Below are 24,576 nucleotides of genomic sequence, written 5' to 3'. Positions count from 1 at the left end.
AAGATTTCAGAAACGTATTTGAGCTACATCACAAACTTACGTAATCTGGGAGATATTTCCCCCCAAAAACTGAGAATACAGTTAAGCTGTAGAGGAACGTAACTTTTATGAGATGGAGCTTGAACGGAAGACCTCTGGCTATGGCTGCCAAAGGGTGCGATACATCATCTAAAATGCCTCTATGTATACAAGCGTTCCCATAGAAGCACACACTTTCTCTCTCTCCTGTACACAGACACATTCAGCCTCTTGTCAAGGCAGCCACAAGAGTAATGGCCCCAGGTCTCCTCCTGAACACAGACTAATGAGAATCTCAAATCCGACAAGCAGAGTGCATTTATCACGCACTCACACTTAATGACACCACCACCCAGGCTCAACAGCATGCTCACGCCAGTATCTAGCCCCTTTATGGATGGCCCCGTTTGTCCCTTCGCTTTCCTATTATTATAGCTGCTTGGTCAAACCTAGTGGAAGGCTGAAGAGAGAGGAGTGGAGGAGGAGGAGGTGGGGAAGAAGAGTCAGACTCAGTGGTAAGTCTGCTGGCAAAAGAGGAGCCTTTGTTTTGTCTTTTTTCCTCTATTCCATGTCTTGCTGTCCATCTTTTTCCCCCTGCCCACTTAGTGTGAATGTATCTGTTCTCAAATTATTTTATTCTTTTTGCCTAGTTTACTCATGCCTCTAAAAACCTAAAGTGCAGATGAGTGGAACACTTCAGCTGAGGAATGGTGAAGGAATCCACAGATGAATACTACATGCACTGCTTTGATCTAGTATTCTGAAGTGGGTTTTTTTTGTTTCTTTTTTGTGGTGTGACATTGTGCTTTGCACAAGGAATCTTGTCTCGAGAAACTTAGGAATTGTCTGTAAAGGTAACATGGATTTTTTTAAACGATTAAGCATCTGGCAGTGGATATTAAGCAGCATATCACTTTTATTCAGGGATTCCAAACAGCTGACCATTACAGGCAAAAGTCTCATTTTAGAACACCCTGATATAATCCTGTGTCACCAACTGAAGCTGTGATCACTTATGTCAAGCTAGAAGGAATGATATCCTAAATACAATGCCTGTATGATATGTGTATATTGCATTGATCTTTATGTTGCAAGGAGGGAAGGATGATTTGAGCCCTAATTAGGTGGGCTTCTTACCAGGCCCTGCCGCCTCTAATGACTGTTGGGGATTTAGACAAAGACAAGAGCTTATCCTCCTTAAGTGCTGGAAAGGCTGCATTATCTAAACTGAGATCCTGGCCATGCTTTAACACACAACTCAGACACACTAGACAATTGCAGGGACACAAACAACTAGCAATCTGACTTAGAGGCTGTGTTGATGGTAAAGGTTTCTTATTGTCAGCTTGAACATTGGACGGCAGCGACTGATGACTCTGATGCTACCTAAAGAGTGGAATTAGATCTGATTGATGGTAACCAGGCCTGTTTCGGGAGGTTCATCTAACAATAATGTACTGCGTTCACTCAGCAGATAGGTTGCCTCAGTGAGGCTAGAAGACAGAGACTTGCCACTTAAAGATTCCTGAATAGAAATCTATGGGAGAATTTCAAACATGTCCTGCCTTTCCCCTCGAAAAGACATTAGTCTACTTTGTAAGAGCCAAACTGGGATGCATCCAGCTAATCTCCTTGCACTGATGCAAGCTTCATATTGTGAAACTCTGCACATGCAAATTGAAAAGAGTCACATTGTTTGGAACAAAGTCATCAAACTTTTCACGTGTTTTTTATAATTAGATCTGAAATCTGGCCATTTTGGACATGCAGGTTTTTTTTTTTGTCCCAGTGACAACTGAATTTGCAGTTATGGCTCTCTCCCCTCATTCATTTAGATAAGAACCCCATCTTGTTAGCCTAAAATTGCTGCCCAGGGATGTTACCAATATGGCGGCTAAGTGACGAGACTTGCTTATAAGAATTTTGGTTGCTTTTTCCAACACCAATGAGCCCCACCACAAAAATATTTCACATAATTGCTATTTTCAGATTGCATGAAATCATTTTATTTGGGGCAGCTTAAAAAGTTATAAAATGTTGGGTGCAGGCAATGTCAACTTACCATCAACACTTAAAGATTCAAAAGCAAATACATCAAAACTATATGTTTATGCAGCTAATTAGGCCATGTGCAATGCTAATTCTGTTAGAAAAGGATTTCTCTAGTTGCCCTGACAGATTTTCTTCTTGCTAATTTACTTGGACAGAAACACAGAGTTTCATAGTCATTAACTATGCAACTATGCAAATGCTACTACCGAAGCTGCAAAATGGACGTGAGTTGGATGGAACTTTTAAAATTCTGTTGCAGCTTTAAAAAGTTTATTTGTGAAAAATCCCATTTAAGCCAACAAGGCACTGAAGACTGCTTTATTTTTTCTGCTAAACGAGATCAATACTTATTACAAATATTACAAATAATTTTGTATATGTAACTTACTTTGGCAGTAGGGTTTGATTCTTAAAAAGCTTCTCTGGTGAAGATATAGGTTTTACTTTGTGTGTGCTGAAAAATTCTCCACTGTTCATACATGGTTCTGACTCATCATATGGATATCAAAGTAGCTCCAAATGATCTACAGAGCACTATTACAGCATGTCACATGCATGCTCATGCTTGTGCACACAGGGGTGGTAAAGGAATAAGGAGGGGAGATGTGTTGCAATAGAAGCAAGGAGGATGGCAAATGTGGTACATGTTAACTATCTAAATATGCTAACTAGCTAAATATCAACAATCTTGTGCAGAATCTAATCTAATCTAATCAAATCCCTCTTTAATTAATCCCAGTGTTAAATTGCAGGGAGTCACCCAGCAAGGACGGAGAATAGGACCGGTCAGTTTTGTCCTGTTATAGGTCATAGATCATCATATAATTTTCCCATTTGACTGCTGTAACTAATTATTAAAGTAATTCAGTGCTATTGATAATTTGGTGCTGATGCAGGACCTACCAGCCTGAAACTGAGTGGTGGAATTGATTGTCTGTCTGATTCCAGACCAGCGAGCTGTGAGACACTGTCATTCCTCCCACCTCCTCCTCTTCCTCCTCCTCCTTCTCCTCCTCATTGAGATTTCTGTCTTTCCACTGTCACTGTTCATGTCCCATTTCTTTGTTTGATGTCTCTGCTCCTACTACCTTCCTTCCATGTTCCAAGATACCACTGGACTCTTTGCTGAGGTGAAAGAAGCCACACTGCTCCTTGGTGCACGCTTGCCCATGGCCATCACTATTGTTGGGAAAGACGGATTTGTTACAGCCATAAAATGAGATAAACTGAGCTTGAAAGCTTCTGGGTCTTTCAGTATGTGTTTAGATGATATCATCAGTGTGAGACAGCGGTAATAAAAGTGAGGTCAGCTGCCACCGTGGGCTACTGCCCTGAAAGGTAGCAGTGGCCTGATAAGACGGCTGTCTCTTTTCATCTCCTCTTTTTAGGCTTTGGTGTGTGATGAAACTGACACGTGGATGTCGAGATTGAGTGGAGAAGGCGTCTAATAATTGGATGCATGCTCAGTGTACAGGGAATGTTTGTCCCAAAGACAATGATAAAGTGTTTAATCTTCCCAGGAACAGCGAACCACACAGGCATGATGATGCCATTATCTCAGTGAGGCACTCTCGCCAAGAAGCTTCACTCCTACCCTTGATTTATATTTCCCTTCATCAGCATCGACCACTCAGATTGCAAAAATCATTCATTTATAAAAGCAGGGCTCACTGCTTTTGTTCTTGCTTAACTGAAATTCACCAAATGTACTTTTGTCACACACTCCCTTGCTGGCTCTTCTCTCTACTCTCCTTATAATCGTGTTGGGGTAATGTGACAGCGATGGATCTTCTCGGTGACGGCTGTGTGATAGCCTCTGCTAACAAGGGAGGAAGGCAGTGAAAAAGTCTTCACAGCTATTTATCTTCCTTTGATCAATTCTCAACTACTCTGCCATCCTGTGTTTTATCTTTTCAGTAGAAATCTCAGCTTAGGCACGCTTGAAGCTGTGACCTCTTCTTTTGTTAAGACTAACAGAACTAAGCAGGAGGCCTCCTCATTGCATCATAGTGAAATAAAAAGTTTCTCACTGTGTGAAGGTAGCATTGATCGGTGCGGGAAACTAGGTAACTGATATCTTTTATTTGAATGAGCCAAACTTTAGAGATACGCCACTCATAATTTACTTTATATCAAGAGGGAATAAAAGTTCTGGTAGATAGATAATTCATGCAGGATGTCTTTCAAAATAGGAAGCGCAGAGTTTGAAATGCAAACGGTGCAGCAAACTAATTGGTACCACAGGGGAGATAGAGATCAAAGAGCCTCTGTGTTAATAGAGAACTCGCACTCTCTTTTTGTCCGCCTCTAAGTTAATGGACACAAAGCCACCGTGAAGTCCTCCACAGTGGTGGTCTTCAGCTTAAGCATCGTCAGCAACAGCAAAAATTTTAAAAAGTACGTGTTTCCACTCAATTTATCAGCATTTATAAGCCCCCCACCCCCCACCCCAAATCTGTTGTTGAAGAGCTGTGACTCTGAGGGCTCTTCTGTACACTTGTACTGTATTTATATGCTGCGTAGCACATGGGGATCTTTTTTGTTTGATATATTTTTTTTTGCTCCCTTGTATTCTGAATCTTTCCGTGCCTTGTCTTATTTGATGAGTTAGCTTTTTTTTTCCTGCAGTGTCAATGTCTGTTTAAAAGCCCTCTTATACTCCATACTGTTTTTTTATTATTGTTGTTTTAACAGTGAAGCTTCACAAGCAAGATGAGCTTTCAACCCACTCTTTGTATATTGCCATTTGACAACAAAAAGTCTAATTCTTGTTGTCGTTTTGGCTAGTCGAGTACATTTCTGCTTATGTATGAGGTTTTTCTTTTGTTTGCCGGGATTTATTTTGAGTGTTTTCTGCCTCCTGCACTGACAGCAGAATCAGGGTCTGCCAAGCCGAGCCACAGGAAAACCCTGTACGCATTGGGATCAAAGTATTAATTGGTTTTACTGATATAACCTTGAACACGTAAATAAATGTGTTAGCACAATCACAAATCAAATCAGCTCTAAGGACTGCAGACAAACCTCTTAGCTCTGTGTGCTCAGGGATTGCATGGGGACCAACAAACATCACTTAAGCCTTTGAACACCCACTTCTTTTTTGACTCCGATCTCAAACTGACAGTAGTCTCTTAGATTTAGTTTGGTCTGAAGGCTTTCTGTCTCCCGTCTCTGTCTCCATGATTTATTAAAACATTATTTTAGCATATTTTAAGACTGCCTGGTCTGTTGTCTGTTACTTCTGACTAACTTGTGCCTCTCTTAATGCCCTTGTAGAGTCTGTCTGAATCATGACATGCTCAGGCAGAATGATAGAGTGTAAAATGTTCTGGGACAGGAGGTTATATCTGCTCATTCCACATTTATATCAGCATTTTCCTTTATTGGTTTAGTATCGGAGCAGACAACACTGTGCAGCATCAGAACTTAGCTTTTGTATTTCCATGATGTGCATATAGATAAATCAGTCTACAGGGGATGTGACAATGATGTAACTTTTAAGACGGTGTCAGGGAAACACATAGTTGTGCACATCATCCCTCACTGATATACTGATGTTATGCAGATTTTGGCTGCTTTCATCTTTCATGGGGCTTAGTGATGCATTGCATGAGATTATGTTATTTAGATTTTTTTATTTTTATTTTTTAAACACAGTTGTGTGAAGTGAACATCTTTACCGGTTTATAAAATACCACAGTTGACCTTAGTTCAGTTATTCCCTTTGCAATTCCAGTCTGAAAAGTTTGGATACTCAAACACTTACTCACCCACCTCTAAACGTTCCCAGGGGACAGTCCTCAAGTCGATACGTTGGCTGACTTGAGCTGCTATGTCAGACTGGAGTCCCTGAAAATAGAAAGGTAAAAATGGAAACATACAAAATACAGAAAACAACAACACTTAGCCTGCTTTTCCCTTCTGCTCTGCATTGTGCATCAGTAGCCTCGGGGGGTATCCAATTATGACGCCCTTGAGGGAATGACAGTACTTGGATTTCTGTCAATACAGGGTTCAGGTAGTGTTTCTCAATAACATTCTGAATTATTGATGACAGAGAGATTGAAAGGAGAATCAGGTAGTTAACATTCACGTTTTTATATAAAGAGCAGAAATGAGGGAGATGGGTGAGCATGATTGCTGCCTGGCATATTTTAAACTGATCTGTTTGATTAGGTGACCCTGGGGTGAGGCTTGTTTTAAGCCATAAGGACCACTGAAGATTGAAGGTGGATCCTGACTGACAGGGAGCACAGAATGGTTGAGGGAATTATAGGCCCCTCTGAAGATGAATGTAAATAATTAACAGGAGGCAGATGAATAAAGAGGATTTCACTGGTGCAAGCCTGATCCCTCTTTCACACATAGCCCTTTGGGCTTTTTTTCCCCGCCCATTGCAAATAGACATGAAGACGATGGATGATGCCTGCAGCGGTTTTACAGATCGATCAGAGAACCGTCTCACTGTCTGAGTCCTGCATAGATCCCTCTGTGTGAAGTCTGGCCAACTTGCTGTCTGTAGAAAGAAGTTCTGGGAGCAGGCTTGACTGGAGGCGATGCTACTTTTCCCTCAGAGTGATGCCCATGTACTAAGCAGTTGAGGTTATCCATTCTGGATGCTGAGCGAGACACCAGTATCTGCATCTGTGCTCTCACAGCTGACAGTGTTTAAGTGAAAAGCTGAAACGGTTTCCAGAACTTTTGTTGTCTCTTGCTGTCATCTTGGTTTTACTTTGATATCAATTCTCTAAAGATCTGCCATGGGAGCTCAAGTATAAACCGCACTCTAATCTGTGGGGATTCTTCGATGAGGACAGAGCCGAGTTGTCTGACATGGGGTGACAATCAATGGCCTCTGCGACAGGACTACCCGTCACTTGTCTGAACTCTGTGGGCACTGAGGTTAAAGCAGTGCTCCCCTGGGAACACACTGAGTGGCATTGATGGCAAGGAAGGTCCCAACCTCCCCTGACAGACACATCTCATCCTGGATGCCATCTTGCCCTCTCTCTGCCATGGCACAAAGCAGACACTGTGAGAATGAGACTACATTATACTGACACCAGGCAGTTGACATACTAATCCAAGAACTAAAGGACTACAGGGACCATTGATTTTCTATTCTCGGTAAAATGCAAGAAGCCAGCCATCACTCGTCTTCGACCAGGGATGCTAATGGAATTTTAAAATGTTGCCACAGTGATCCCCTGGAGCCATTCTGTTTTTGCCACTGCAGGGCCTTTGTAATCGACTGAAATCCCCAGCTCCGTTATCTGACATGTTTGTATTCAACAGCCCAGCTTAGATGTCTCCGCTGAGCCAAGTGTTTATGTGCAGCATCTGCCTGGTCAGCGACAGGTAACACTGGAAGTCTAAATTCTGACATCTGGCTTAAGAATGAAAGTGACATTACAAACATCTAGCTTATATATACACAAGAAATAGTTTTTGTACTTAGTACATACAGAAAAGCAGCACCATTTAAAAAAAATCAGAGGTCCCTCAAGGTATAAAGGTCTACTGTTGAACTCATCATTTCAGTGTACTCTCCATTAAAAAAAACACAGCTGGCTGGAAGGCAACAGGTCTTCATAAAAATAGATGTTGTAATAGTGCTTTTAAAGGAATTAATTGGAGCTAGATTGTAAATACACTAGAATGAACTCACTAGTGCCAAGTCTCTGAAAACTAGCCCAGGGAATCCACTTCAATCTCCTGTGGGGGTTGTTCTCTCAATTATTGTTCATGTCTCCTTGATCCCAATTCCAATTTGCCATGACGACGTCTATGTGGTTAGCCACTGGAAATGTAATTAGCAAAGTTTCTCCTGCCTGGAAGGGTTAAGTGCAGACTTGAAATCACCGCCAGGTAAAGGAGAAAATATTCACAGTCATTATTCACTAACTGCATTACATTTGTGTGAACCTTTGAGAAATTTGGTTTTTCACATCATCTGTTATGTTTGAATGTCCGTTATGGCTGTGTGTGGAGAGTGAAGTCCAACAAGAGGAGGACGTGAGTGATAGAGAAAAACAACTCTGTCCAGATGGTGATGAGCTGTGTGATTTGTGTCATGGGACTGCAGTGAGATTGGTGGTCTGATGAACCCTCCAAAAGGAGTTTGGGGAGGGACAATATATCTCAGGACTCAACAATGAGATGTTTGTCTTACCACGCACCATTTATATCATGTGCTGTTTTTCCTCCCGTCACATTAAAATTCCCATGTGGTTGTTTTGACACAAACATCATCAGGCGAAAGCCATACTGGTTCTAGCAAAGAAAAGAAAATCAGACAACTTGACACCCAGACATTGTTCTTTAAAGACCCCCTCACATCAAGTGTTTACCTTTTTATTATGCCCATCTGGCTTTTATTATGTGCTGGAAGCCGTCATGAGTGGAAAAAGGAGTCAACACCACAGCTGAGCATTCCCACCTTTATACCGCAAGCACACTCATGATAGTCTCAAAAACACGGATTCTGGCTTGTATGTAACAAATCTCAGGAATTACTCTTGTTTACTTGTGGGGTCAGACTTTCTTTATTACTATTCTTCTTCAGAATTAGTTTCTGGCTCAAACATGTATGACTGTATTAGTCTAGCTAATGAGTTCTGCTTGGAAACCTGGCATTCATGTGCACTTTAACATGTGCCACTAACCTGGACATTGTTGCAGACCACGCACACACCCCATGTTAACAGCCCTCCCACATTGTAGTAGCCTCCTCCAAAAGGACAATGCATGCTGCCACACTTCAAAAACTGCTCAGGAATGGCTTGAGGAGCACAACCGAAGGCCTTGGGGATTGCCAGCTTCCACAATTCCCAGATCGCGTTCTGATTGAGCTTCGATGAGATGCACCAGAACTAGCCTGTGTCACGAAGGCCACCACTCCACAAACCACAGTACCCAAAATATTTACTTCCAGTGTCACTGTGCCAGAAACCACAGGACACCCCCCAGAGTCCTGTGTCCATACCCCAAAGCGACACGGCAGTTTTGACGGCACAAAGGGGACCAACACAACATTAAGCAGCTGGATGAGTTGTGGCAGATTGGTTTATATGGTTACTTTTAAAGGTATGTGCTGCTGCAGCAATTGGTAGAATACATTATTGCATGTGTATGTGGCACCACAGATATACTGGAAAGTGATGTATCTCAAAATACCACAAGCTCATTGTAAAATATCACCTCTTGCACATCTGACAATCATCTGCTGTCTCTGTCCCTTTAATACATTATAAAGCTTAAATATTGTGTCCTCAAACATACCTTGCACTTGATTTATCATCTGGTCACCATATTCATGGTGCTATTATAGCATCCAGAATGAAAGCCTATTTTGTAATGGCCTGCTGAGAGCAGAGGCTAATGTGGCTAATTGTGTCTGAAATTATCGAGGAGTCTGGGGATCTGCTTGCTCATTATTCTGGCCATTGTGTACCACAAATATGTCAGAGTGGAGGGTGGTGTGGCTTAAAAAATTTCTAGAGCCAAGGGGCTCAGAGATATCCAAGTGCACAGAGGTGTGAGGTGAGAGGTATACTCTATTCTATAGTTATCAAAGGCGATTGGATTAGCCTCCCTACCGCTGAAGCACTGGTGAGGTCAGGGAATATCAGAGGGCAATTCTGCATCAGGATTACGCTCCACTGTTTAGCTGTGTGCAGCAGGTGTTGGCAGAAAATAGACATCCCAAGAGTTGACAGGTGCATACAGTGCAATGCAGTTGATTGAGGATAAAATTAGAATTTAGATTTTAAGTGTGACTTTTTATGGGCCTGTTATCCCTCGCCAAGTGGGGACTGTGGAACGTTAAAATTTACTTGCGGGAGTTTATGTATGAATTTAAATGTCTCCATGGCCTCATCCATGCCAGCCAATAAAGCCTAAGATCTCTTATTATTTCACTCTCATTTCTGCATTAACTCAATAAAAGGCCCAAATTCTGTGAATATATCTTATCAATCCACAGACACAGCACTGTTGGCTAATCCAAATGAATGTCAGATAATCAATGGAATGCCCCAGCGTCCCAGAAACCCCTATCCTCCAAAGACACCCAACTGCCAATGTTTCTCAGATGGCTTAGCAAGTCCAGTTCATTAAAAACAAAATGATCCGAGCCCTCCTGTCCAAAGCCTAGAACACAGAGAGCAAACATGGGATAGGATAAGCAGTGGCTTATTTCCCTTTGACAGCTGTCAGCTCATCAGCCAGCCGCTCCCTCCTCAGACTGCATAGAAAGTCATTAACTGATTAGACTTTGTGTGAGGTTAAATTAAGAAAGTTCTGAATTCCAGAGGGATGGATATGTTGTTGACACATTCACATGGTAGGTAAACATGAGAGTTTATCATCAGCCAATAACTTTTTGCTGCAGTTATTTGTGTCAAAAAAGGTCAAACAGGACAGGGGTCCATTTTACTGAACCTTATGACATAACATGTAGCAAAATAAAAGCTGTGTTGTAACAAGGGTACATGAATTAGGATTTGGTGTCTAATAACATGGTGTAATTTTGGTGCAAATGTCAAATTGCTGACTTTTTTAGCATACCTTAGTGCATAAAAACATATTTTTCCTCCACAACCTTTTTTATCGAAAGTTCTCGCATGGATTCATTTTATAATATTAAAATTGTGTTGAACTTTTACTGCTGAAAGTTTTATCATGGCATGTTTTTTTAGTCCATACTAATAATGTTTCATGACCTATTAATAATAAAGATGTAGTTTTATTTTATGCACCTTATTTTGAGTTTACCACTTCATTCACACAGGTAGTAATTTTAAAATATAAAGGAATGTTGTAACCTTGATATACATTTGATAAAGAAGGCAAATGAAATTGGCTTTGATGTAAGTGACCTCACAGTAATAAGGTGCAATAAATATGCAAATGTAAAGGAAAAGTCCGAACCTTTGGTGCGTAGAGATGAACGGAGGGCAACCAGAGCATAACTTTAATGCTGCACTGCACTGAGGTTAAGGTTCAGGAGGCTGGCCAGGACGAGATGTCACCAAACAGTGACCCCACACTGGCCTCTGCATTATGTCAAGGACTTTTGTTTTTGCGATTCATAAAGCATCTTATAATGCATCTAAATAAATAACACAAAGAATCAGATGGAGTACTCTGTGCCAGATTTCAATACATTGCATATTTACTTAATGTCCCTTGTTAGCACATTAACCACAGCTACACAGCTTGAACTTAAAATAAAGAAAGATGTGTCAATGTGTAGCATGCTTAACAAACCACAGAACACAAGGGGCAGAAATATTTTGTATTTACTGCTAGTGCAAGACTTGAACTTTATCGGTCCGCAACAACATTTGCTGATGTTTGCTTCCTTCGAACCCTAAGATGTAGTTTAGGAGCTTATAAATCTCTGTCTGTAAAATGTATGAGTATATTTTTCTGTGGCCACCATGTTCATATTTGGGGGGAAATTCCAAAGAGTCAGTCTCATTGGAAATGTAAAGGTGACAGATCAGATTCTGATGCAGCATTTACCTTTGGCTGACAGCTCATTCATTTGTTTTTACACCATTGTAGAACTCTATTCTTGCTCAACCAACTCCCTTTTTGACTGATTCCTCTCTGGAAAATGGCCATGACAGTTCAGACTAACCGGTTTTACAGCAACTGGCAGCCAAAGGAGGTTGTTTTTGTTTACTGTAGTGTGTCAGTGATGATGTGCGCCCATGTGTCTGGCTGAGGCACTGCTTACTGACGCACTTTTTTAAGAGTTGTGATGAAAAGGCAGTCATTTTTTTAAATCCTGAATTTGGCCTCAAGACAAACTCCTCCTCTTTCCACCTGTCATTGTGGAGTTCTTCAAGTTAACTTTTTAAAGCACCATGGTTTGCAAATTGTGTCCAGCACCAGGATAATGATGAAGTCATCCACAGACTGCATGGTCTGTGTCTCTTGGCTTGTAGTAAAGGTGTTACCCTGACTTTCAGAGTATGACTGGTCTTGCATAAGCTCTTGTATTCTCTATGGTTGTCTTGTTTTGCATGCATCATCATCACACTCTGCTGGCTGCCTTCCTTTAGCTAAGTAGGTTGTCAATAGAGGATCTCTGCCTTCCTTCTTCACAAGGATATAGTGTTTCCTGGATATGCTGCTTATGTTTATGCGTGGCTGTCTGTGCATATTCATCAGTGAAGAGGTGAATTACTTATGTAGTTCTTTTGACGTTTGGGCTGACGATTAACACCAAAGTTAAGACTAGACTTCTGCTCTGAAGGTTTTTGACTTTCTAAGGGAGTTTTCTAATTGATTTGTCTTTTGGAGTAGTACCACTATCATGTAAAGGGTTTGTTGAAATAACTGTCCTCCCTGGCAAGAAAAAAATGCATCCAAATCATTGCAGATGAGACTAATCCATCAGGTATAATGCCCTCATACTGCCTAAGGCTGTTGTAATTCACAAAGTAAACACAAGCAGACACTCGCCCACTCCCGTCGATTTATGGCGTTGTGATCATCGCTTGACCTCATTGCTAAATGCAGCTTTCTCCCCTGCATTTAAATGAAGGAGACTATTATCAATATTGATGAGAGTTCATGTCTCTATTGACTTAATTTTCTGCTCCCACTTAAAACCATGTGGCCCAAGTCTCACTGCCAAGCGACACAGTACATAAACTTAGGAAGGCTTGTAAGAACCCCTGTGGAGGACACATTGCCCTTAATAAATTGGCGGGAGGCGCAGGTCATCACAGTTTGAAGTTGGTTTCAACAAATCCCTCTTCCATCCATCTGTTACTATCTCTTTCCTCAAATATCAAACAGATGTGGAAATTAACATTCATGCATAATCTCAGCCTTGTGCACAATGTCTAGAGCTGTTAATTATTCCCACACAGACATTCCACTTCAACTTCTAGTGAAACTTTTTTTAGAAGAACTATTCTCAGAGCTCTTTTGTTAATTTATTAAAAATGGAAATATGTAACTTTGAATTCACGCAGGTGGATGAGGTTGCGACATCACTGCATGATAACCTGTCAGCACTGTTTTTTGTTTGTTTCGTTTTGCGTTTCTTTGAGATCATTGTCAGGTATTCTCTGTGGTATTAGAACATTTCATCTTGACTTTTATGTTGGCAGAGTTTGATTTTAGTGACAGCGCCCTTTGTCCACCTGCTGAGTTGCTCCTGTAATTATGCAAAACAAATTCTTCTGTCAGTGTCTGATAGTAACACAATGAATGAATCATTTTCTGTTTACCTGCCAACTTTTTTAATACTATACATGTATGTATTTGGCACCAGGTGTTCAGAGCCACAAATGCAATAACTGTATTATATAACCCTACTGCACTGACTAATATGAAGAGAGCCTTTCATATTGTCCCATGTCCTCGCTTTGTGTATTTTGCTTCAGCTCTAGTTGTGGATAAAAGAAACTGACTCCATTTAGAAATATAGAAGATTTATGTTTATACTCTCACTGTCACTCTAAAAATAATGTTTTGTTTTGTTTTGTTTTTTTAGAATTGTAGCTTAAAGGTTTTTTTTTGTCTCCATTATTGGTACTTCTTCTATCCCTGAACTTCTAAACTGATTGTTATGTTGAGTCATGGAGAGCTGCAGCCAGTCCCAACTTGTACTGAGTGAACAGGTCAATATACTTTCATAGGGCTAACACATATGGACAAAGAGCCACATTCACACAAGTACACATTCAAAGTCTGGATTTTTCAGTTTATCTAATTACCATTTCTTGGGAATGAAGCCTTGCAATGTTTCAGGCAGACATGGAAGTCATTAGGTAGCCCTCCAATCATGTATGTCCATGACTGATCTTTCACAATAGGTAAAACATGTAATTCCGTTGGTGCTTCATTTAGTCTCCACACAACAGGACTGAGCTTTGCATCCTTGCTGCTACACTGCTGCACGCTTTCAGAATCTCCCACTCCCTTCAAAATCTCCTCCTCTATTAGCACTTAGTTCAATGTTAAAATCATGTTGTGAGGTTAGAGATGGTGTGTTTCACGCTTCTTCATATTTGTTAAACCTTGATAAGCATCCTGGCTGAACTGTGAGGAGACAGTTTGCACAGAAACTCGTTTATCTCATACGGGTTCCTCTTACAGTTGTTTTTGAAGATAATATTGAAGCATACAAACCCTCTAACCTGTTTAATTAAAACTGCCATCAGGACCTGGTGTCATGGCAGACTGTACAGGGTCTTTTTCTGGTGTAGACAAAGTTTTAATTGCATCACCTGTGAAAGACGTTGGTGAGCAATAAATGTGGCAGGTGTCCTGGTGGTCTAGGCCCCAGGAGCCTCCCTCCTCTCCTGACTGCTTCTCTTCTCATCTCTGGTTCTCTCTGACTCCGTCTACCTCTTATTTTATGTGTGTTTGCACTGTTGCATCTCAGTGGTTCAGCAGATTCTCAATCACATTGCCGCATTGACACAAAGCATTGCATGCTAATAAGAACTTTAGCTGCTACTGTTAAACTTTCCTGCTGTCATTCTTCAGTTATGTAACTTGCGCTTTAGTATTGACAAAAATAAGGAAGCATCCTTATATATCAGCCCAGTATAGATTTCTAAATTAGGAGTAATCCAACTTGTAGTTTTGTTCCATAAAGGTATTGACTATGTGTTTGTAATAACACTGAGATGTGTCAGATACAACACTCTGTAATCCTGATATCCTTGTGTCTCATTTTAGGTGGGTTGGGTGAATCTGCTGTGGGCCATGTGTTTCTGGTGAGGTCTCATCTTGTGCCAAAATGAGGCTGATGCCCAGCTCGCCTCGACCCATCCTGTCCGCCTTCTTGGCTCTCACCTTAGTCGCCTTCTTACCTCAGCTGTCCTCAGGAGCCACACCGTTCCCCCAAGACCTGGAACCAATCAGCATCGTGGGCAGAGAATGTAAGATCAAAATATGTTGGGTTGCCATGGTGATTCCTGTTGCAGGATACATGTAAAACTAGAGAACTAGAGCGAGGGTCACTAAGGCATTATGTCTCATCACTGGGGAGCACAGCTTAGTGAGGTGGATGTGTTTAAGGCCTTGTTCACCACAATTAAATTTGTAGAGGTTTATTCTGCTGCTGGAGTATTTATTGTTGTAATTATTTTTGTTATGTTGACTTGCTGTAAAAAAAAAAAAAATGACATGCATGAAAACACACATCTCAGTCAGAGCTGAGGTGCACCCATACTTGCACATTTGCAAGAAAAAGTTTCTATACAAAATTGCCAGCTGTGACTTTTTCAACATCTAACTCACTTCTAGATAACTATAATCAGTGTGAGCCTAAACTGATTACAGTGAATTGATAAATGTAAACTATTTATGGCATATTTTTGAAAGAATCCTCATTTTGCTTTGGGTCACTAAAATGCACAGTACCGTATGCCATAATGTGATGAGTATTAGTTTAAACACATACAATGAACTTATAATCACAATTTTCACTCAAACAAAACAAATTGTCAAACTCATTTTGTTAATTCTTGTTACACTTTCCTTGGAATCCTTTATTTTAACCAATTAATTTTATGTCATGATACCACAACTATCCATTGGGGACAGCTGATAGCAGCTAGCGCTGAATTATTACCCAGACCCAGGTGTAACCACATTATAAGACACGATTTCGACTGAGGAGACTCTTCAACATCTTTGACACACTCAAGACACTGCCTCATCGGACAACCCTAGGGATTCGTCAATGGCACCCAATCATTGGGGAGGTCTACAGGAGAGATCTTGGCTGCTAAATGTAATGGCCCATAATTGATTTAAGAGGTGGCTGAGACCATGACCCACACACTGTAATTGATCTATCTGGAAGAGAGTAACGCAACCATTAGCAGAAATAGCTGCGCTAATAGTGCTATATGTGGAGCTCCGTCCCAGGTGTAATGAGAACAATTTGTCACCTCTGCTTCCAGCAGGTGACAGCATGGTACAAGTTCCCTCAAAACTCTGTAAGACATCCGTTATGAATCGTAGCACTTCGTCAGGGCAAAGTCTATGAAATCAAATCGAAGTGACTCCTCCTTTTGGAAGCTGGGCACAAGACTTGTCCAGCATCATGCCTTTTAGTGGCTGATTGTATGATGTGTAAGTTTGACAAATTTAGGCTTTTGAAGGCCAGTGCAGATATTTTGTTCTGAAGCAACTTGTACAGAAACTGTTTCATTCATTGATTATTTGAGTCAAGTGGTATGATTTGGAGGGCAGATTTAGATGTTTTTGTTTAAGCCAAGAACTGCATCAGATGATTTTATTGAACATAAACTTTTGATTTTGACATGTCTGTTACTACCATTTCTTTACTTAAGTCGGGAGATCGTATGATGGTCCATCTCTTTTACTAGCCGTAACTGAAAACATCTATTGGCTGTTAAATGGTGACCTAATTCCAGTCGTTTGAACCATATCATAGTAGCTATCAAACAGCATATAGTTTACCTATAACCTTTTCAGATTGTTTCTTATGTAGGGCAGTATATTGCTCTTAACTTGAAATATACACAAAGCACTGAATTGATGTCGGCTTTTTCCTTTAAGTACTAGGTGAGAAAATGAAATACGATCCAGGAGTTGCAGTTTGAGAAATACATCTGTGAATTTACAACTTATGAAATGACAAAGCACTATATAACTGTTCACAATACACTGCATTTTACAATTCTGGAAAGATGTCACTGTGGTGATTATTTTATCTCTGTCTGGACTGCTGAGGTTAGGGCTGAATATGTAAAATAAATAAATAACTATTTCGCTTATTTTTGACGGATATTGTATTTGCTGTATGAGTCATGATTTTAGTGGGAATGGTAATTTTGACATTTCTCTTCCACTGAAAATTTCTGTGGTCTATGCCAAACAAGTGTCTCTTATGTGTAGAGAATTTATATGTAGGCCGGAGCATCTCTGTGAAACTACAATGCGTCATTCATAATGGTTATGTTGTGACTTATTTTACCTTTAAAAATGCACTGAGTTGGATGTTGCACTTAACTACATTTCATTATTGATAGTGTTTTGAGTAACTGTTCAGCTGTTGTTGAGGTAAACAGGGATATTTGGTGGTTTGACTCAGAATATGTGTGTGAACCACCAAAGTGCATTGCCTTCGAGACAGTGCAAGATATTATGATTACCTGTATTCTGTAAAACATCTTTCTGAGTTATTAATCATTTGGTATATTTGAAAAAAAAGAAAAGTAAAAGAAAAATGCTCACCACAGTTTCCTAGAGGCTGATGCAATGGACCAAAACCAAAAATGTTCAGGTTGCCACCATGTAACATAAAAAATCCTGACAAATTCTAACACCTGGGAAGCAGGGACCAATATGTGTTCACTGATCAACTGAAGGTTTACTTGCTGTAGCTGTTAATTTAATATGGTTTACAACATGTGAAGGTAAGCTTATTTTAGCTGGGTGCCATTTTTTTTGGAGCATTAATTGTGCCAATGCAGTGGGCGTCACTGAAATGAGTGAGAAGGCTCAATTTTTGACACAGTGCCAGCAGTGGTCTGAACGCAGCCTGAGAATGTAGGTTTCTGGTTTGATTGAGTCCTTGGCCCATGGAGTTACACATGCTTCTTGCAGCATGGATCTTAAATAACTATCGCCTGCTTCTGGACTTAGCCCCGAGTAGTCACCCAGCTGCCCCCAAACTTTATAGGATGTGAAAGTGCCGAAGTGTAATTAGAAATCCTCATCTGCCAGGGGGGGGATAGCAGGGCGAGCCAGTGAGCCACTGGGAATCTCTTCACCAGACAGCACAGCAAGGTCCAGCACTCAGCCAGACATTAGGCGTTTAAATCTTTAAACAGTCGATTCGAGACGAGTGGTTAAGGGAGCGTACGGCTCCCTGTAGAGAGACTAATTTGAGATTGTGGTGTATTTCTAGCGGGGATTGCTAATTCAGCAGCAGCCCAGGTCAGATGGGAGGCTGGAGGGCACTTAATACAGTACTTTACAGACCCAAAGCGCGATGGCCTTGAGCTGAATCTTTGCTTGGTTGGAGAAAAAAACAAGCAAGCAGCAGGGGAAGCAGTCTCTGTGATGTGGAAGACAGCCTGGTGTCAGTTTTGAGGCAGGCTAATTTTGTTTTTGCCTCAAGCATCTTTTTTTTTTTTTTAATCACGCTTTTTCCAGGCATGTCCTTCTCCTGACTGGCTGTCATTTTGTTGTTTTAAGTGTTGGGCACCATCTCCTATTGTTTAAATTAACATTTCCCTCTAGTGAGTTAGTCTGTTGTTTGAGTAGGAGAAGGCAGGATTGAATTAACATGCAGTAGAGGAAGATAGAAAGAGCAGCATAGTTGATATCACAGCTTCTTTTTGCACCACTTACTTCAGTTCATCTTATCTAACATTTTTTGCGCTACTCTGCACACGCATTTTTTTATACATGAAAACCTGATTTCCCTTGAATTGTATACTTTGGTATCATTTATAAAAATGTCTTTTAAGTGCACTTTTGTCAGGTTAAGCCATTTAAATTGCATTCAAAACAACAGTAAGTTGAACTTTTGTGACCTGAAGACAGATGTTTGCTATTTAAATGTGGGTTGACCAGACAACAGACTTTCCTTGAGATGCTTTTGATTTGTTCCCTTGTCCTCACTTGGCATAATCCCCAGACGTGTCTGTTCAGAAATGCTTACCAGGAGCCATTTATTTAAATCAGATTGACTTTTATGACACAACTACCTAATTTGCAGCTCAGGATGCTATTTTTTTCCCCTGCTCATCCACCTCCACAAGTGCACATTAGCATACAGTGTATGTTCTGGGTTTTCAGCACAATAGGGCAAATTGTAACCTTCGGTTTGCATTTCTTAAATTGCAAATAATACTGTGGATAAATGTTTTGCCACCGTTTTCCTACCGTCTTTTTAGAAATGTGAAACTGCCAAACAGTTGTTTGTAATATCACAGACATATGACAACAGAGCGAAAACTGCTTGCTTTTATTTTCATACTTTCGCAGTGAATTGTCAGGGTTAAGTTGTGACTTTATTTTCCAGTTTTGAAATAACGCTTTCCAACAAAACTTCTTAAGGAAGTCGTATGTTAGTCTCATGACTTCTAATCTTTACTGAGAAGGGGTTGTCCAGTACCTTTTGCTCTTATGAGTACTTGAACAATGTCTTCTTCTCTCCTTTTCACCCATGCAGCCTCCTACCTCTACCCCAGCTTCCAGGGATTGATGTCAGACAATGACACTGTCCGCCTGGGCCTGGATTTCCAGAGGATGCTGAGGATCAACCACATGCTCTACATCGCTGCCCGGTCAGTCTTCATTACTCGCCTGCTAATTTAACATTGCAGAATATCTGACATAACCCTGTTAACATTGTTTACTGAGGTTGATAATCTGACTGTGGTGAATGTGTCGACCAATCCTTTATGTGCCCACACACATACCACTTACAGCTGTTCATACTATAAATATTTGCACGCTGCTTTCTCTGTTACCTACATGTGCAGGTTTTACAACATGATAGCTAATGATAGTAATCTCTTAAACATTTACATACACAATGCTAACTTCTGTCTGTAAGTCTGATCATGTGGGTACATATACATCGTTGCACAAAGGCTCCAATGATACGTTTTTTCACTGCTGTTTATTCTCGTGACTGTTCTGGTTGTTTAATCCATTAATGTGAGCAATTATGATCACAAGTTTCCGACATCCAGGCCTTTATCTCTGGAGTTCTTATAGCTTGATCAGCAGCCAACAAACCCTGAAGAATCAATTTGATTATATAAACAATGCAGCTAGTTGTTTGCCTTTTATTTAACCATAAAGTTAATTAAGCGCAAGTCAGTTCAGGTCTTGTTTACACTAATAGCAGCTGAAGAGGTAAATGGGCACCTAAAAAGGAACATGACAAATTAAAATGGACAAAATGTGCACTTAACAGGAAGGCAAAAAAAAAATATCTGCTACCAAATACATAGTAAAAGACAACAGAAAAGATGTCAACAGTATGAACATGGCAGTCATATTCACAGATACCACAGAGACACTAAAGAAAGAATCCACCTAGTAAAATGTGATGAGAAATAAATGTGACAGCATGGTTTACTGGTTGTTTATTTGTGACTGCTTTGATAGGGTCTTGAAAGTATAGAGAATTTTGGAAATTTAAAACTTCCCGAAGGTAAATGTATCCAAATAGAAACTTTTAGCACTGTGTAACATCTTAGGCAGCATCTAAACAGAAAACTACTTTCATGTTTGCAGCTTTTGCAGAATGTCTAGAATCTCAGGTTAGTTTTTTGCACCCTTAAGTAGATTTGCCTGGCAGTAGTCATCCAGCAAGATATGCATTTAATAAAGAACACAGGCACCAGACATTTTAGTACATAGTATTTAAGGTGCAAATGACCCTTAAAACCCCTTAAAATTACAAGAATAAATATAAATAGTAGTCTTTCCAGTGCATTACTCAGTCTGCTGTAATCGCGCTTCGCTCCCCCTCTTGATCAAGATGTCGTAGGTTAATTATCTAGAAAGTACAAGGTTGCACCTCCTTCCCTATTTTCATTGTGTGAAATAAATTCTGCTATAGTTTTTGTCTCTGTCCCAAACTGCATTGCTCCCACCAAGAACCATATCCAGAAAGGTATGGAGATCCTTAATATACGTAAATTGGCTTGTGTTTTCCACATGTATACCTGTATACATCAAAGTGCATGCCTCACTTCTCAGAGTGATTCATATGGGTTTTGTCGATAGTTGGAAAACTTTTCTGGGGTCCTGAAGCCAAAAAGCCAATAAACTTTGCCTGTTAATCCACCTTCCAGCCTGTATTGTTGAACAGCTGTGATCAATTCTATTGAGCGAAATAGAAGATTTTTTTTTTCTTTTTTGGAAAGCAGGTTATGGTGAAATGGTTGAATCAGAGGCTTATAGAGCTTTGCATTTGGAACGCAGCAACGCTGACAAAATGCATGTGGAGATGGCCCTGTTAATGTTCTGACTCTCCCTCTCTTGCAGAGACCATGTGTTTGCCATCAATCTTGCCACCTCATCTGAGCAGATAATCCCACAGCAGGTAGGAAAGTCTGTCATCTAACATGACTGAAAATCTTCTAGCATGTTCACCTTGTTGCCTTTAGGAGTACTGTCTGTATCAAAATTATAGATTTGTCTCCAACACCTATCTTTCAGTTGATAGACGAATTTGGGTTGATATCCATTTATTAACTGGCATATTATTTCATGTAATCATATTCATGCCATTTGGTCTCTGAGCTGTACAGTGGTCGGTTGGTTTCCATCATAAAAAGCTTACAAGGCAAGTTCTTACTCTGAGACTCTGACATTTAGGTACTTTTTGATCACTTGATCCTTCAGAGTCAATGCCAATAATATATAAGCTACCAGCCTTACTTGACAAATTGTGTTCAATGTTAAAATAGGTTTTGGAATTCTGCGGTTATTAAATATAAGCTGAACAGTAAAGTCTTTCACATAAGTGAGCATGGAGTTTTTCTTGTCGATAGTGATTGTCTGGGTAATATATCTCCCGTACAAATGGACCTGCACCCATTTAAAGAAGAATTTAATGCAAACCAGTGCTCTTTATACACCATTTGAGCTCTTGTTTTTCTGAGCTTTAATGTGTTTTTACAAAAAAAAGTCTCTTGTAATGTTTGTATCTCATTATTTTCCCTTCTGCTCTTGGTCTGCCTTTTCATTCAAGTATTAAGCAATCTCTCTTCAGACATATATCCACCACAAGTGGAGCGGTGCTCTTGTTGCTTTTGAAGTGCCATGCTCCCTCCTATCTGAATCTCATTTGTCAAACATGATTGCACTTAAATAAAAACCCTCTGAGGCCTGGACTTTAGTTTGCTTGTATTTAGATTCATGCCAAACACAGATACTCATTCTGATAAGGCCACCACTCCATGTTGAGGGGATCTAAGCTATTGATTAGGGTGTAGACTGTGGTTTAAAGAAAAGGGATCCTCTGAGCACTACACTGTTGATGTTTTTTCAGTTATGTTATATGAGAACTTGAATGATGAATATTGGTATATGATGCATTTTTCAGCCATTTGCTCAAACCACTGCTGCCTCTAGTGTGACAGCAGGAACTGAGTGGAAAATTATTGAAGACTGTACCCATATTCTGCTTTCACTTTCTCACTCTCCTATTCCCATTATCCATCTGAGCTCGATCGTTAGTGTGTGACTGACTCATATCACCAGAAAATGGTGTGTCCTCTTCATCACAGATCCATTCCTTCATGCAGGCTCATTTTTAAAGCCCTTCTTCATTTTTCACACCAGGCGCTCATTCACATTCTCCCCTTCACTGATCTCCCTGGGCCTGGGTGGCCATAAGTAATTATTAGTAAACCAAATCGAGCGTGGACAAGGCAAGACCTATTACCATAATGCTGACTCCTGCTGAATCGTGACAGATCTTCACAAAGTCGCGCCAGAGGTGTTCCACACGAAGACCTGTAGGGAAAAGTAGTGGCTTCAAAATCAGAAACAACAAGTAGTCTGTCATATTCTGATTACAAAATAACAGGTTGAGCCTCAAAATTCTCACTGGGCTTATTGCTAGTGTTATTTTGTGGATAGATCTGCTTATGTTTTATGCAAAATGGGACAATCAAAGAAATCAAAGATGTGCAACACCCTGTAGCGCCAAGGACATCTAGGCTTACAGGATAAGCCTGGCAATGTTATATTTTTCTTGCTGACAACGAATTTCAGTCAAAGATCAAAACCAACAATAAATCAATGCTACTAACAAGGGCTGTCTGTGTATCCAAAATACCATGTATCCTTTTATCCTCTGTTTCATAGAGCTCCATGTCAAGAACACATCAGTGAGCCTGATCATTGCAGTGTCGTTTTGTTACAACATTTCGGATTCTTATTTTTGACTCTATCGTACCTATATTCTCCAGCTGCCAGAAATCCTCTTTACAACAATGGCAAATTCATTTTTTTCCAAGTAGCGATGGAAGGCCTACTTTACAAATGTATTTTGATACACTTACTAATCACCAGTAAAATGTGTGGTGACATAGAATCCAAGTATTACATTCTAAAAGGTTTATTACACATAAAGCATATTTACCTTTATATCAATCATTATATGTAAAGGGAAGAGACAAGGTTCAACTACAGAGTCTCACAATACAATACTTGCAATCAATAATTAGGCCAAATCTGCTAACTACGTTTTTTTTTTTTTTTTTTTTTTTTTAAATTTGAAAAAAATATGAATAATGAAAATTTATCTAACTGCTTCAAATTATACCTTAAATGCTTACTTATACTTTGGTTTCATAGTCTCTAAGTCACGTGTTGCCTATTTTTTGGTTACTTTAATAATTAAAAAGGTCACGTTTGTGGAAAACATCCATACATGCAGTAATGTTTCCTGACATAAAGGAAAAATATTTCTCCTGATGACAGCACGTCTGTAACACATGATTAGACAAGCTGCTAAACTATGACACTGTGTGGTACAGTCAAGTCTGTCTGAAGTAAAGTACATAGTCATTTACTGTGAGTTCCTGATTGATCCTGTCTCTATGTCAGGCATCATTTATAAGTATAAGAAGATGAATAAATGAAGTTACTGATGCTGTGCCATGTGTAAATGTGTACAACACTTCTTTTGTTTTGGAGATGCTCATATAGGTCTTTTTAGTGTTTGTTTGGATAAACAGAGACCAGAAGGTGAGTGTATCTTGCCAAAGCTGTGACAGTGGGCAAGCCTGACATGGTTGCATTCCATCCTTTAGTCTATTTAAAAATGTTTTTTGAAAGTGTTTCCCACTAATAATCCCCATTTTTACTTTACTTATTTTTTTTATTTTGTATTTGAATTACGTAACTCCATTCCACGTATTCCATTACTCTAAAAGCCTGTTTTTAAGAATCTTCCCCCTCAACAGTGTGCCACAGACGAGGTAGGACAGTCAGAAAATACTGAGAGAATTATTGATACATGCTCGGTTCTGATCTGTTCTTGAAATTTGTTGACAAGAACAAAAGAAAAGAATAACAGCAGTCGTATTCTTTAATATATTCCTTATTATATTTATCATAAACAGTGGATATGGAAAATGTCTGTGCTTTGTAGTCTTTAAACAGGAATCTCTTCACAAGAGGAGCATGTCTCTTCTTTATCAAGAATGCTGACAGTTTTTCTGTCTACCTTGTAGTTGAATTCGCCTGTTCCAAGTACTTTCTGATTTGACTGCTGGACTGAAAGCTATCCGACAAAATCGAAAACCAGCCCTGAGAAAAAAAGAACAAAGGGCCTGTGGGATAAATTGCATTTCAGGGCCTTATGGTCCAAGAAAAGTGGAACTTCAGCTTCAATAAGGAATCAAAATGTATTTTAAAACAAGGTGGCTTATTGTGAGGCTGGAGCTGCGGGATAAACGGAAAGACTCTCTGTCTTTGTGCAATACTTTCCACCATGTAAGACTCTGGACCTGA

At 40.0% G+C, this 24,576-nt stretch overlaps 1 protein-coding gene across 7 annotated transcripts in view; it reads left to right on the top strand.

The window, feature by feature from the left end:
• sema6e (sema domain, transmembrane domain (TM), and cytoplasmic domain, (semaphorin) 6E) overlaps positions 1-24,576 on the top strand; it is a 159,859-nt gene that overhangs the window by 74,300 nt on the left and 60,983 nt on the right. For all 7 annotated transcript variants that reach the window (XM_035951315.2, XM_035951320.2, XM_035951319.2 and 4 more), the window contains 3 exons: positions 14,782-14,984; positions 19,262-19,376; positions 21,094-21,151. In XM_035951315.2, coding sequence (XP_035807208.1) covers positions 14,843-14,984; positions 19,262-19,376; positions 21,094-21,151 — 315 coding nt within the window. In that variant the 5' untranslated portion in view covers positions 14,782-14,842. The remainder of the gene's footprint in view (positions 1-14,781; positions 14,985-19,261; positions 19,377-21,093; positions 21,152-24,576) is intronic.

Source organism: Amphiprion ocellaris, chromosome 9 (assembly GCF_022539595.1).
Source record: "Amphiprion ocellaris isolate individual 3 ecotype Okinawa chromosome 9, ASM2253959v1, whole genome shotgun sequence".
NCBI lineage: Eukaryota > Metazoa > Chordata > Actinopteri > Pomacentridae > Amphiprion > Amphiprion ocellaris.
The sequence above is the reverse complement of the archived record's forward strand: the minus strand, read 5'-3'. Positions and strand labels throughout refer to the sequence as shown.